General features: G+C 45.9%; 1 protein-coding gene across 2 annotated transcripts in view; it reads right to left on the bottom strand.

Moving 5' to 3' along the window:
* Positions 1-13,600, bottom strand: part of SLC12A4 (solute carrier family 12 member 4) — a 939,289-nt gene that overhangs the window by 785,607 nt on the left and 140,082 nt on the right. For both annotated transcript variants that reach the window (XM_063945258.1, XM_063945259.1), the window contains exon 2: positions 12,452-12,546. In XM_063945258.1, coding sequence (XP_063801328.1) covers positions 12,452-12,546 — 95 coding nt within the window. The remainder of the gene's footprint in view (positions 1-12,451; positions 12,547-13,600) is intronic.

The raw sequence follows: 13,600 nt of genomic DNA, 5'->3' as shown, positions 1-13,600 counted from the left end.
CCATGATCACCAGACCAACGCCTTTGTCGGTTGGCTTTATAATGATCAATTCTTCTTTTTTTAAGCTCTGTTAAGGCTTTCTTTTTCATATTTTGTTATATTGTACTTCTTTATTTCTGTCCTGTTATGTTCCGGATGTTGTTTAATTAATTAAATTTCAATTAATTTTTGAAATGTTTCTTATATGTGGACCTTTTACGTGTGCTGGAAAAAAGGTTGAAGTAGGTTTGAAGTTACTGTGAGTGTATGGGTCTTCTGTTGTGTTTTCAGTGGTTTCCGTATGCTCTATTGCAAAAAATTTCTTGACAGTTTTCTAATGAACCTGTGTCGATATATAAATTTAATTGGTTTGCTGTTGAATGTGCCACAAATTTCAACCCCTTATACAGATAGGAGATTTGGTGGCTGGTTAAACAAACTGCTGAGATTAAAGATTCCTTCACTTTCATGGTTTATTGATTGATTGCATGTCTTGTTATTCTATCGCCTCTGACAACCCTTCTCCTAGTGATTGTATCATTCTTTTCATTTTTTTTCTGTGTTTGTGGCATTCTGTCCCAGTCTGGGGGGTTTTCGCCTTCCATGAGTGATCCTAAAAAATCTTCTTCCTTGTACGTATTCGTTTTCTTCTACTGTATAGACACATTTATTTTGTTTAGTGCCAATTCTCTCTTCTTCTTTAGTGTTTCTGAATTCAAAACTTTTCATCAATGTTTGATATTCTTGATGTTCCTCCTCCCTTGCTGTTTCTCATCCCATTCGGTATGAGTCTTTAATAATGGCCGCAGTGGTGTTTGCTTGATATTGGAAATTCTTTGAATTATATGGTAAATATTGTTTTCTTTGTCCTGTTGTGGTTGGATGGTGTTTTCTGAAATTTAGTCTTTTTATTGTTTTCTTTATGTTGATATCTTTTTGTGTTTGTATTTTGGGCAACATGATCGTTCCTTCGTTCTGTCGCTTGGGGTCGAAATGTTTGGTCTTCTCTCATTCAACTGAAAGTGTTGTTTTTCTATATAATCTCTAAGAAACTTTCTTTGTTTTTGTTCCATTTACTTATTTTTTTTCCATCTTTGTGTTTGTCATTGTCTTTAGATTTACAGTATGTAGTGAGTCATGTTCTTTAATGGTTGAAAAAAAATTTTTTATGGTTTCTGTCTTTTCGTTCAGGATATTCAATGATTTTTCTAGGTCCTGAATGATCAAAGAAATTAGTTCTCTGGAGCATTTGTCCAGATTTTGGTTCCATTTGGTGAAGAAATCAGGTTGTACTAGTTCAAATGTTAAATTAATATCAAAAAAGGGATTATTAACACAATGTTTCTAAACACTTTAAAGAAGTTCATACACAGAACCCTACAGAACTAAAAATCCTGGGCATCCAAAAAATATCCCCCAACTGGAGAGGGTGTGATCTCTCAAAGGAACTTCGTTAAAGAGAAACTAAATGGATGTATTTCTTGCAAAAGCTACAACCAGCAGGTCTGAATATTGACTTTGAATTTAATTAATTCCTATAAATGTACTCAATTAGCACCCTATCTACTCATTAGTGGAATTTACATTACTTTTTACACACTGTCATATAACGTGATACTGTTTTTAAATGAGCGTGTTTGTACCATGACAGCTATTTATGCTAGAAACCAGTTTTTTAACCTTTTTCAAAACCTTTTTACCAATTATATAATCAATTTGTTTTTTAATAATCAATTAAAGACTACTATAAATATGAGGCCTCAGTAGTTGTCTGCGGATGAAGAAGACGTGGGGGCTGGATATAGTTCCTTCTCATGGGACAGAGATCAATGGAGGACGTAGGCGGAGCAATGAGTCAGTGGGTAGTAGTTCTTGAGAACGTGACTGAGGGAAAAGAACTGTGGTTCATGAACGTTGACTTGAACACGAGGTTTGAAGACAAAGAACTGTGGATTGTGACTTGAAAAGACGTGGCTGTAGATAAGGAACTGCGGACTGTGAATGGTAGTTTAAAGACGTGGCTGGAGACAAAGAACTGCGGACTGTGGCTTGGAAGATGAGACTGTAGATAATGAACTGTGGACTGTGGATGGTGGATTAAAGACGTGGCTGGAGACAAAGAACTGCGGACTGTGGCTTGGAAGATGAGGCTGTAGATAATAAACTGCAGACTGTGGATGGTGGTTTAAAGACGTGGCTGGAGACTAAGAACTGCGGACTGTGGCTTGGAAGATGAGGCAGAAAGCCCAGGACCGTCCGTGCCCTAAGGCACTTACTGGACCGGGGTTTCCAGGAGTGCTTCCACAGGCAGCAGTAGGTTAGGAACAGCAGGGCTGCAGCAGCAACTGAGACACGGCTAAGCGGAGTTAGGAGTAACCAGAACACGGCAAGAATCCTGAGAGCACAGGGCTAAAGCACCTGCAACAGGGTTGTAACTTGAAGCACTGGCCTCCCTGTCATAAACCAGCCCCCTTTTATAAGGAGAACTCATTCTGGATTGGCTGGAAGAAACAGGTAGCCTGCACTATGCTTCCAAACTTGGTCTCCAACATGGCGGCACCCAGTAAGGCAGACCTCCCTGCATAGCCACACAGCTCACTGCCCCAGGTCTCCTAGCAACCGCCCAGGCAATAGAGACCCATTGTAGCGGCGTCCCGCCGCCACGAGCGGACCCCCACTGCCGCTTACCGCTGCACATGGACCCGGCGCGGAAGCCCTCCTCCGCCACTGCCCACACGCAGCATGTACAGCATGCCCCGCGGCCCCGGCGTACCGGTAAGACCCCGGACGCTGGCAATCTTACAGTTAATATATTGACAATACAAATTTATAGGATTTAGGTTACAACCCAGTTGACATTTTGGCTGTCAACATTTTTTCAGTGTCGACATTATGGTGACCATAATGGGCAGGGTGCATCAAGTATCTCCTTCCTGCATACATAAGCAGCATGTAAAGCCATATGCATGAATATTATCAAAGGACAGCTTTCCCGATAAGAGCGGTCCTTTGAGGTGTGGGGACTTCCAGGTTTGTAGTTTTGCTTATCGGGTACAAGCTCTGGAAAGTTTAATTTCTGTAGCTTGGGTGCATATGGGGAATGCGGTCCAACCTCAGAAAACTGAATTTTGCAGGTTTAACCACATTTTTGTAATTGATGTATCCCAGCCAATGACGATCAACAAAACATACCAAATCCGTGGACTACTATAGATTTCTCGCATACCATTTATGAATTTATGATTAAAATATCCTATATAATAAAAGGCTTACGCTGCTCCTCACCTCTGTTATGTGTGACGGCGGCCACTAGAGGAAGCCCGATCGACCAAATAACTTTTTTATGCTGCAAGCTGTCACAGGTGAAAGTGATACTGCAGGGTGATGTTACAGCAGGGGTGGGGAACCTCCGGCCCGCGGGCCGTATAAGGCCCGCGAAGCCGTTTGCTCTGGCCCACCCGCTTCTCTGTGAGACACACCGCCGCTCAGTCCGACGGCAGCGTGTCTCAGCTGTCTGGACAGGGACTCAGGAGGAGAGCGCGGCTGTCGGGTGGGAGCGGCGGCGTGTAGAACTTAAAACCAGCCGCCGGTCCGTGAGCCAATCAGAGCTCGCGGACCGGCAGCCAATCAGGAGCCGCGGCTGCCGTTCCGCGAGCTCTAAATTGGCTCTCAAACCGGCGGCTGGTTTCAAGTCTTACACGCCGCCGCCCAACATAGCTGCGCTCTCCTCCGTGTCCCGCCGAAAGAAGCAGCGGTAAGCAGCACGGGGGGCACGGGGGGGGGGGAGGGGGGGGGGGGCATCTGTATACCTGGCACTGTGGGGACATCTGTATACCTGGCACTGTGAGGGGCTTTTGTATACCTGGCACTGTGGGGGGCATCTGTATACCTGGCACTGTGGGGGCATCTGTATACCTGGAACTGTGGGGGCCATCTGTATACCTGGCACTGTGGGGACATCTGTATACCTGGCACTGTGGGGGGCATCTGTATACCTGGCACTGTGGGGGCACCTGCTGCTGCTAATTTTAATAATACTGATTTGACTCTTTCACACTTGCTGTATGCAGAGAGGGAGCTTGTGAGAAAGAGAGTGGGGGTTGGGGCAGATAGGGACAGTGGGGAGAGAGTTGCAGATATTTTGAATATAGTTATATATATATATATATATATATATATATATATATATACACACACACACACACACACACACATATATAAAATAAGATTTTACTCACCGGTAAATCTATTTCTCGTAGTCCGTAGTGGATGCTGGGAACTCCGAAAGGACCATGGGGAATAGCGGCTCTGCAGGAGTCTGGGCACAACTAAAAGAAAGCTTTTAGACTACCTGGTGTGCACTGGCTCCTCCCACTATGACCCTCCTCAGTTAGGATACTGTGCCCGGAAGAGCTGACACAATAAGGAAGGATTTTGAATCCCGGGTAAGACTCATACCAGCCACACCTATCACACCGTACAACACGTGATACCATATCCAGTTAACAGTATGAAACAAAACTGAGCCTCTCAACAGATGGCTCATAACAATAACCCGTTATTAAACAATAACTATGTACAATTATTGCAGACAATCCGCACTAGGGACGGACGCCCAGCATCCACTACGGACTACGAGAAATAGATTTACCGGTGAGTAAAATCTTATTTTCTCTAACGTCCTAGTGGATGCTGGGAACTCCGAAAGGACCATGGGGATTATACCAAAGCTCCCAAACGGGCGGGAGAGTGCGGATGACTCTGCAGCACCGAATGAGAGAACTCAAGGTCCTCCTCAGCCAGGGTATCAAATTTGTAGAATTTTGCAAACGTGTTTGCCCCTGACCAAGTAGCAGCTCGGCAAAGTTGTAAAGCCGAGACCCCTCGGGCAGCCGCCCAAGATGAGCCCACCTTCCTTGTAGAATGGGCTTTAACTGATTTAGGACGCGGCAGTCCAACCGCAGAATGCGCCAGCTGAATTGTGCTACAAATCCAGCGAGCAATAGTCTGCTTAGAAGCAGGAGCACCCAGTTTGTTGGATGCATACAGGATAAATAGCGAGTCAGTTTTCCTGACTCCAGCCGTCCTGGAAACATAAATTTTCAAGGCCCTGACTACGTCCAGCAACTTGGAATCCTCCACGTTACTAGTAGCCGCAGGCACTACAATAGGTTGGTTCAAGTGAAAAGCGGATACCACCTTAGGGAGAAACTGGGGACGAGTCCTCAATTCTGCCCTATCCATATGGAAAATCAGATAAGGGCTTTTGCATGACAAAGCCGCCATTTCTGAAACACGCCTGGCCGAAGCCAAGGCCAATAACATGACCGCTTTCCACGTGAGATATTTAAGATCCACGGTCTTCAGTGGTTTAAACCAATGTGATTTTAGGAAATTCAACACCACGTTGAGATCCCAGGGTGCCACTGGAGGCACAAAAGGGCGCTGAATATGCAGCACTCCTTTTACAAATGTCTGAACTTCAGGTAGTGAAGCTAGTTCTATTTTGGAAGAAAATCGACAGAGCCGATATCTGCACCTTAATGGAGCCTAATTTAAGGCCCATAGACACTCCTGTCTGTAGGAAGTGCAGAAATCGACCCAGCTGAAATTCCTCTGTTGGGGCCTTATTGGCCTCACACCAAGCAACATATTTCCGCCATATGCGGTGATAATGTTTTACAGTTACATCTTTACTGGCTTTAATCAGCATAGGAATGACATCCTCCGGAATGCCTTTCTCCTTTAGGATCCGGTGTTCAACCGCCATGCCGTCAAACGCAGCCGCGGTAAGTCTTGGAACAGACAGGGCCCCTGCTGCAGCAGGTCCTGTCTGAGCGGCAGAGGCCATGGGTCCTCTGAGATCATCTCTTGAAGTTCCGGGTACCACGCTCTTCTTGGCCAATCCGGAACCACGAGTATTGTCCTTACTCCTCGTTTTCTTATTATTCTCAGTACCTTTGGTATGAGAGGCAGAGGAGGGAACACATAAACCGACTGGTACACCCACGGTGTCACTAGAGCGTCCACCGCTATCGCCTGAGGGTCCCTTGACCTGGCGCAATATCTCTCTAGTTTTTTGTTTAGGCGGGACGCCTTCATGTCCACCTGTGGCCGTTCCCAACGATTTACAATCAGTGTGAAGACTTCTGGATGAAGTCCCCACTCTCCCGGGTGGAGATCGTGTCTGCTGAGGAAGTCTGCTTCCCAGTTGTCCACTCCCGGAATGAACACTGCTGACAGTGCTAACACGTGATTTTCCGCCCATCGGAGAATCCTTGTGGCTTCTGCCATCGCCGTCCTGCTTCTTGTGCCGCCCTGTCGGTTTACATGGGCGACTGCCGTGATGTTGTCTGATTGGATCAGTACCGGCTGGTTTTGAAGCAGGGATTTTGCCTGACTTAGGGCATTGTAAATGGCCCTCAGTTCTAGAATATTTATGTGTAGGGAAGTCTCCTGACTCGACCATTGTCCTTGGAAGTTTCTTCCCTGTGTGACTGCCCCCCAGCCTCGAAGGCTGGCATCCGTGGTCACCAGGACCCAGTCCTGTATGCCGAATCTGCGGCCCTCTAGAAGATGAGCACTCTGCAGCCACCACAGTAGAGACACCCTGGTTCTTGGAGACAGGGTTATTAGCCGACGCATCTGAAGATGCGATCCGGACCATTGGTCCAACAGGTCCCACTAAAATATTCTGGCATGGAACCTGCCGAAAGGAATTGCTTCGTAAGAAACCACCATCTTTCCCAAGACTCGCGTGCAGTGATGCACCGACACCTGTTTTGGTTTCAGGAGGTTTCTGACTAGAGACGACAGCTCCATGGCTTTTTCCTCTGGGAGAAACACTTTTTTTCTGGACTGTGTCCAGAATCATTCCCAGGAACAGTAGACGTGTCGACGGAACCAGCTGTGACTTTAGAATATTTAGAATCCAACCGTGCTGGTGTAGCACCTCCTGAGATAGTGCTACTCCTACCAACAACTGCTCCTTGTATCTCGCCCTTATTAGGAGATCGTCCAAGTATGGGATAATTAAAACTCCCTTTTTTCAAAGGAGTATCATCATTTCCGCCATTACCTTGGTAAACACCCTCGGTGCCGTGGACAGACCAAACGGCAGCGTCTGGAATTGGTAATGGCAATTCTGTACCGCAAATCTGAGGTACTCCTGGTGAGGATGGTAAATGGGGACATGCAGGTAAGCATCCTTGATGTCCAGGGATACCATGTAATCCCCCTTGTCTAGACTTGCAATAACCGCCCTGAGCGATTCCATCTTTAACTTGAATTTTTTTATGTATGTGTTCAAGGATTTCAAATTTAAAAGGGGTCTCACCGAACCGTCCGGTTTCGGTACCACAAACAGTGTGGAATAGTAACCCCGTCCTTGTTGAAGTAGTGGCACCTTGACTATCACGCGCTGGGAATACAGCTTGTGAATTGCCTCTAGCACAGCCTCCCTGTCCGAGGGAGTTGCTGGCAAGGCTGATTTGAGGAAACGGCGGGGGGAGACGCCTCGAATTCCAGCTTGTACCCCTGAGATACTACTTGAAAGATCCAGGGTTCCACCTGTGAGTGAGCCCACTGATCGCTGAAATTTTTGAGGCGGCCCCCCACCGTACCTGGCTCCGCCTGTGGAGCCCCACCGTCATGCGGCGGACTTGGAAGAAGCGGGGGAGGACTTTTGCTCCTGGGAACTAGCTGTTTGTTGCAGCCTTTTTCCCCTACCTCTGCCTCTGGACAGAAAAGACCCGCCTTTTCCTCGCCTGTTTTTCTGGGTCCGAAAGGACTGTACCTGATAAAACGGCGCTTTTTTAGGCTGTGAGGGAACATGGGGTAAAAATGCTGACTTCCCAACTGTCGCTGTGGAAACGAGGTCCGAGAGACCATCCCCGAATAACTCCTCACCCTTATAAGGCAAAACTTCCATGTGCCTTTTGGAATCTGCATCCCCTGTCCACTGCCGGGTCCATAAGCCTCTCCTAGCAGAAATGGACAATGCACTTATTTTAGATGCCAGCCGGCAGATCTCCCTCTGTGCATCTCTCATGTATAAGACTGAGTCTTTTATATGCTCTATGGTTAGCAGAATAGTGTCCCTGTCTAGGGTGTCAATATTTTCTGACAGGGAATCTGACCACGCAGCGGCAGCACTGCACATCCATGCTGACGCAATAGCTGGTCTAAGTATAATGCCTGTGTGTGTATATATAGACTTCAGGATTGCCTCCTGTTTTCTATCCGCAGGCTCCTTCAGGGCGGCCGTATCCGGAGACGAAAGTGCCACCTTTTTAGACAAACGTGTGAGCGCTTTATCCACCCTAGGAGGCGTTTCCCAACGTGCCCTATCCTCTGGCGGGAAAGGGAACGCCATTAGTAATTTTTTTGAGATTATCAATCTTTTATCAGGGAAAGCCCACGCTTCTTCACACACTTCATTTAATTCTTCAGATGGGGGAAAAACTACGGGTAGTTTTTTCTCCCCAAACATAATACCCTTTTTTGTGGTACCTGGGTTTAAATCTGAAATGTGTAACACCTCTTTCATTGCCTCAATCATGCAGCGAATGGCCTTAGTGGACATTAGATTAGACTCATCGTCGTCGACACTGGTATCAGTATCCGTGTCGACATCTGGGTCTGCCATCTGAGGTAGCGGGCGTTTTAGAGCCCCTGATGGCCTTTGAGACACCTGGGCAGGCACAAGCTGAGAAGCCGGCTGTCCCGCATTTGGCATGTCGTCAAATTTTTTGTGTAAGGAGTCGACACTTGCACGTAATTCCTTCCATAAAACCATCCACTCAGGTGTCTGCCCCGCAGGGGGTGACATCACTTCTACAGGCATCTGCTCCGCCTCCACATAATTTTCCTCCTCAAACATGTCGACACAGCCGTACCGACACACCGCACACACACCGGGAATGCTCTAAACAGAGGACAGGACCCCACAGAAGCCCTTTGGGGAGACAGAGAGAGAGTATGCCAGCACACACCAGAGCGCTATATACTGCAGGGACTAACTGAATTATGTCCCCTATAGCTGCTATAATATTTACTGCGCCTAAATTTAGTGCCCCCCCTCTCTTTTTTACCCTTTTTCTGTAGTGTAGACTGCAGGGGAGAGCCAGGGAGCTTCCTTCCAGCGGAACTGTGAGGGAAAAATGGCACCAGTGTGCTGAGGGGGATAGCTCCGCCCCTTTTTCGCGGACTATTCTCCCGCTTTTTTAATGATTCTGGCAGGGGTAATTATCACATATATAGCCTCTGGGGCTATATATTGTGATTGTTTTGCCAGCCAAGGTGTTTTTATTGCTGCTCAGGGCGCCCCCCCCCCCAGCGCCCTGCACCCTCAGTGACCGGAGTGTGAAGTGTGTATGAGAAGCAATGGCGCACAGCTGCAGTGCTGTGCGCTACCTTGGAGAAGACAGAAGTCTTCATGCCGCCGATTTTCCGGACTTCTTCTTGCTTCTGGCTCTGTAAGGGGGACGGCGGCGCGGCTCCGGGACCGAACACCAAGGCCAGTTCCATGCGGTCGGTCCCTCTGGAGCTAATGGTGTCCAGTAGCCTAAGAAGCCCAAGCTAGCTGCAAGCAGGTAGGTTCGCTTCTTCTCCCCTTAGTCCCTCGTTGCAGTGAGCCTGTTGCCAGCAGGTCTCACTGTAAAATAAAAAACCTAAAATATACTTTCTTCTAAGAGCTCAGGAGAGCCCCTAGTGTGCATCCAGCTCGGCCGGGCACAAAAATCTAACTGAGGCTTGGAGGAGGGTCATAGTGGGAGGAGCCAGTGCACACTAGGTAGTCTAAAAACTTTCTTTTAGTTGTGCCCAGACTCCTGCGGAGCCGCTATTCCCCATGGTCCTTTCGGAGTTCCCAGCATCCACTAGGACGTTAGAGAAATAAAAGGGTCCTTCGGATTGACATTCTGTTATACTGTCGAAGTCACAGCAACAAGGAATTACATCCATAATAGCTGTTAAGGTGTTGAATTCACCATGTCATTGAGCATTTTCAAAATGAATCAATCTGTTCTGAGTTTGTTAATACATTTTTAAATTATCTGTTTGTCTAGATAATGATTAATGGTGTTCATTAATATTTCCTATATTTAGCGCCCTCAGATCTTGTTTTGTATTTGTCATTCATTTGGACTTTAGCTAACAGAAAGTCCTTCTAGAGGTGCTGCTTGTGTCACTCTTTAGCGCGATTTGAGAATCTTGTCTGTGTATATATATATATATATATATATATATATATATATATATACACACGCACATATATAAATAAAAGGCTTACGCTGCTCCTCCTCGGTTCTGTGGTGTGCCGGCAGCCACTGGAGGGCACCTAAATGGAGCTCTGTTTGGGACGGATAGAAACGCACACATCTTATACACATTGCAGCCACCACCATATACTTCCCCTATATACACTGCACCCCCACCCTCTTCCATATTCTGTCCCCCCAACATATACTGCCCCTATGTAAACACACTGCACCCCCACACCCCTTCATATAGTGTTCATACATACAGGGCTCACCCCTTTTCTATATACTACTCCCACTATATACCACATACTCTGTACCCCCTCCTCCATATACTATGCTGCTGCCCCAGGTTACTTGCCATATCAGGACTCACCAACAAGTGGCAGTGGTAACCAGGAAATGTATGCAAGAACCACCAGACAGTACCACAGCACTCAGAGTGGAGACACTGGGGACATGTGTGGCCACTTATCAGCAGGGGGAGAAGGTGAATCAGTCCGGCAGGAAACGGTAAGAGCCTGTGTGGGGTAAGCAGTGCGGTGACTGGGAAAAGGATGGGTCGGTGCTTGGGCTGCAGATGATGTGGGTGAGGAGGAGGCGGGTAACCACCTCAGCTGCTTTACATATACTGCACACCGGTGTAGGGGGGGGGGGGGAGGGAGTCCTCTGCCCGCCCCTCCCACACCGGCCATGTCCAGACCCCTCCGGCCAGCTAATGGTGTCCTCCACACCCAGACAGGACAGGAGCTGTGCGAGGACTGGTGAGCTTACAGGAGCCAGTACTGGTGTATGTATAGTGCAGCATCATTATATCCATTAAAGATACGCAGCATGTATATATTAAAGATGCTAACGCTACACACACTCTCTCTCTCACACACACACTCAGCGTGACAGAAACCTGGCTTCCAGCAGCAAGACTTCCAGAAACATAGCAGCTGCTGTGTTAGTAGCGACTACTGCCCCTGCTATAATCTGGACATGGGGTGGGATATAATGGAGTTTGAGTTTGTCCAATGTGCGGGATGCCAGACGAACTCTGATTTTTTTTTTATTTTTTTTTTAAGGGGCGTTATTTAGAAGGCATGGTTTTGCCTTGTAAATGATTGCCCCCTTAAAAAAAAGTCCCAGTTTGTCCGGCATCCTGCACGTCGGGCAAACTCAGACTCCATTACATCCCGCCCCTGGTGTCCATTATTTTGACAGGCTTTTAACTAGTGTAACAATACTGCTACTCTTGCATGTTTGTATGCAGCTGCTGTGTGTAAATATGCTAATATTGCAGGAGGTGTCTTGGGTATATAGATGCCTTCTACGTGCTTCTTTGATCCACTGCTGCGTCCAAAGATGCAGCATCGGATCATCTGCAAAAACAACAGCCATCTGAGTAACCCTCCCTATTACGTAGGATACCAGTGTTTTCACTCAGCCGGGGCCAGGAAATCTGCACCGGAAGACACAGTCCAGTGCCCACTGCCAAACTGCAGCTTGTCAATCAGGCTGTGGCTTACGGATACTGCGTGCCAACAAGTCCTGCACATATGCAGTCATCCCACCATTGGAACTGTATGCAAACTATCGGGTTTGTGTACAACTCTGCATCAGGTCCAAAATTCCTTATTTACATTGTATTTCTCAATTATCTATAAATGTTGTAAACATGCTATATCACAAAAAATAATTTATACATATAATGAAATAAATAAAATTATTAAAAACTGCCTAGAACTGACAGAAATGATTTAAATTAAAGAAATAAAGTGGCCACTATTTCATTTATTATTTTTATTACCAGTTATTTCTATAGCGCACACATTCTGCAGCGCTTTACAGAGAATATTTGGCTATTCACATCAGTCCCTGCCCCAGTGAAGCTTACAATCTATATTTCCTACGTTGGGAGCCAATTAGCCTACCAGTATATTTTTGGAGTGTGGGAGGAAACCAGAGTACTCGGAGGAAACACACGCAAGTACGGGGAGAATATACAAACTCCACACAGTTAGGGCCATGGTGGGAATTGAACCCATGTGAGGCAGTAATGTTAACCACTACACCATTCGTACTGCCCTATCATATACTTTTCTAGTTCTATACAGTAAGCTCTGATCTGAAAAGACTAGCTTCTTGATTAACTGTATACAATATGATTCAGAGCAAAGAAAAAACAACAGTGCACATTCATTTTACTATAACACATTAAATCTCACCTCAAATAAGGCCAAATTCCGGTCATAGAAATCAATGCCCTTGTTTCGCTCTGAGCTTTTGAGAAATGGGCTATTTTCTTTGTGGCTCCCATGACCTGCAAATAATTAAAATATATAAATATTTACAACATATAACGACACTGTGACTATCCAACACAAAAAGTTGCATTTCTCACAGCTTTTATTAACAGTTTACTACATAATACCTACTGTGTTATAGGAAAAGTATTTTGAGGAATCCACCTTTACCAAAGCAGCAAAATCCCCATTTGCCTGATTGGTAAGTTTCTATAACAGAGCAATTAGTGGTTCTTTTACAAACCTATGTATATAAGCTTTATGATAACCTTTACAAAACTTCACCACCTTCGGAAGGGGTGTGGTATAGCTCATAGACAGTTAAAAGATAGACAGTTATTAGTTAAACACTATATGGTCGACAGTCAAACAGGGTCATAAGTCAGACAGTGTCATAAATCAGACACACAAAAAAAATGTGTTTTTAAACATTTTTAACCCAAATTTGGTGAAAGTTGTCCGCTCGCCATGCTTCGCACTCGGTGTCTCGCTTCGCTCGCCACAACTTTACTTAAAGGTAATAGTTTGTGACATGGATAGTAAATGAGGCAAAAGATTTAAAAAAAACACAGAAAAACAAACAAAAAAAATATATATTTTTTTACCCTGTCTGACTTTTGACTGTCGACCATATAGTGTCTAACTAATGACTGTCTATCTTTTAACTGTCTGTCTATAAACAGGAACCCCTTCAGAAGCACCTACCGTAAATCGCAGGGGGGTCTACAAATGTGCACATTTGGGATTGCGATTCAATGCATGTACACAAATTAACAAGCCAGGTTCTATGGAATGCATCGCCTACAGGTACTAGAGGAATCAAGGGCATAGCTACCATAGGTGCAGGCAGTGCATCTGTTATGGGGCCAGAGCTGTGAGGGGCCCACCTTCCCTGTCAAAGTTACATGTGTTATATACATTTTTAGCTACTGAGTAGTACTTAGGGGTCCTTTAAAAAATGTTCCTTGGGGCCTGCAATATATATAGGTATGCCCCTGGGCCTGCTCATTGTAGTATGGTATAAAATGAACTGGAAGGCATTTTAATGTTATGTAATATGAACCTGGGCAC

Source organism: Pseudophryne corroboree, chromosome 11, assembly GCF_028390025.1.
Source record: "Pseudophryne corroboree isolate aPseCor3 chromosome 11, aPseCor3.hap2, whole genome shotgun sequence".
NCBI classification, from domain to species: domain Eukaryota; kingdom Metazoa; phylum Chordata; class Amphibia; order Anura; family Myobatrachidae; genus Pseudophryne; species Pseudophryne corroboree.
The sequence above is the reverse complement of the archived record's forward strand: the minus strand, read 5'-3'. Positions and strand labels throughout refer to the sequence as shown.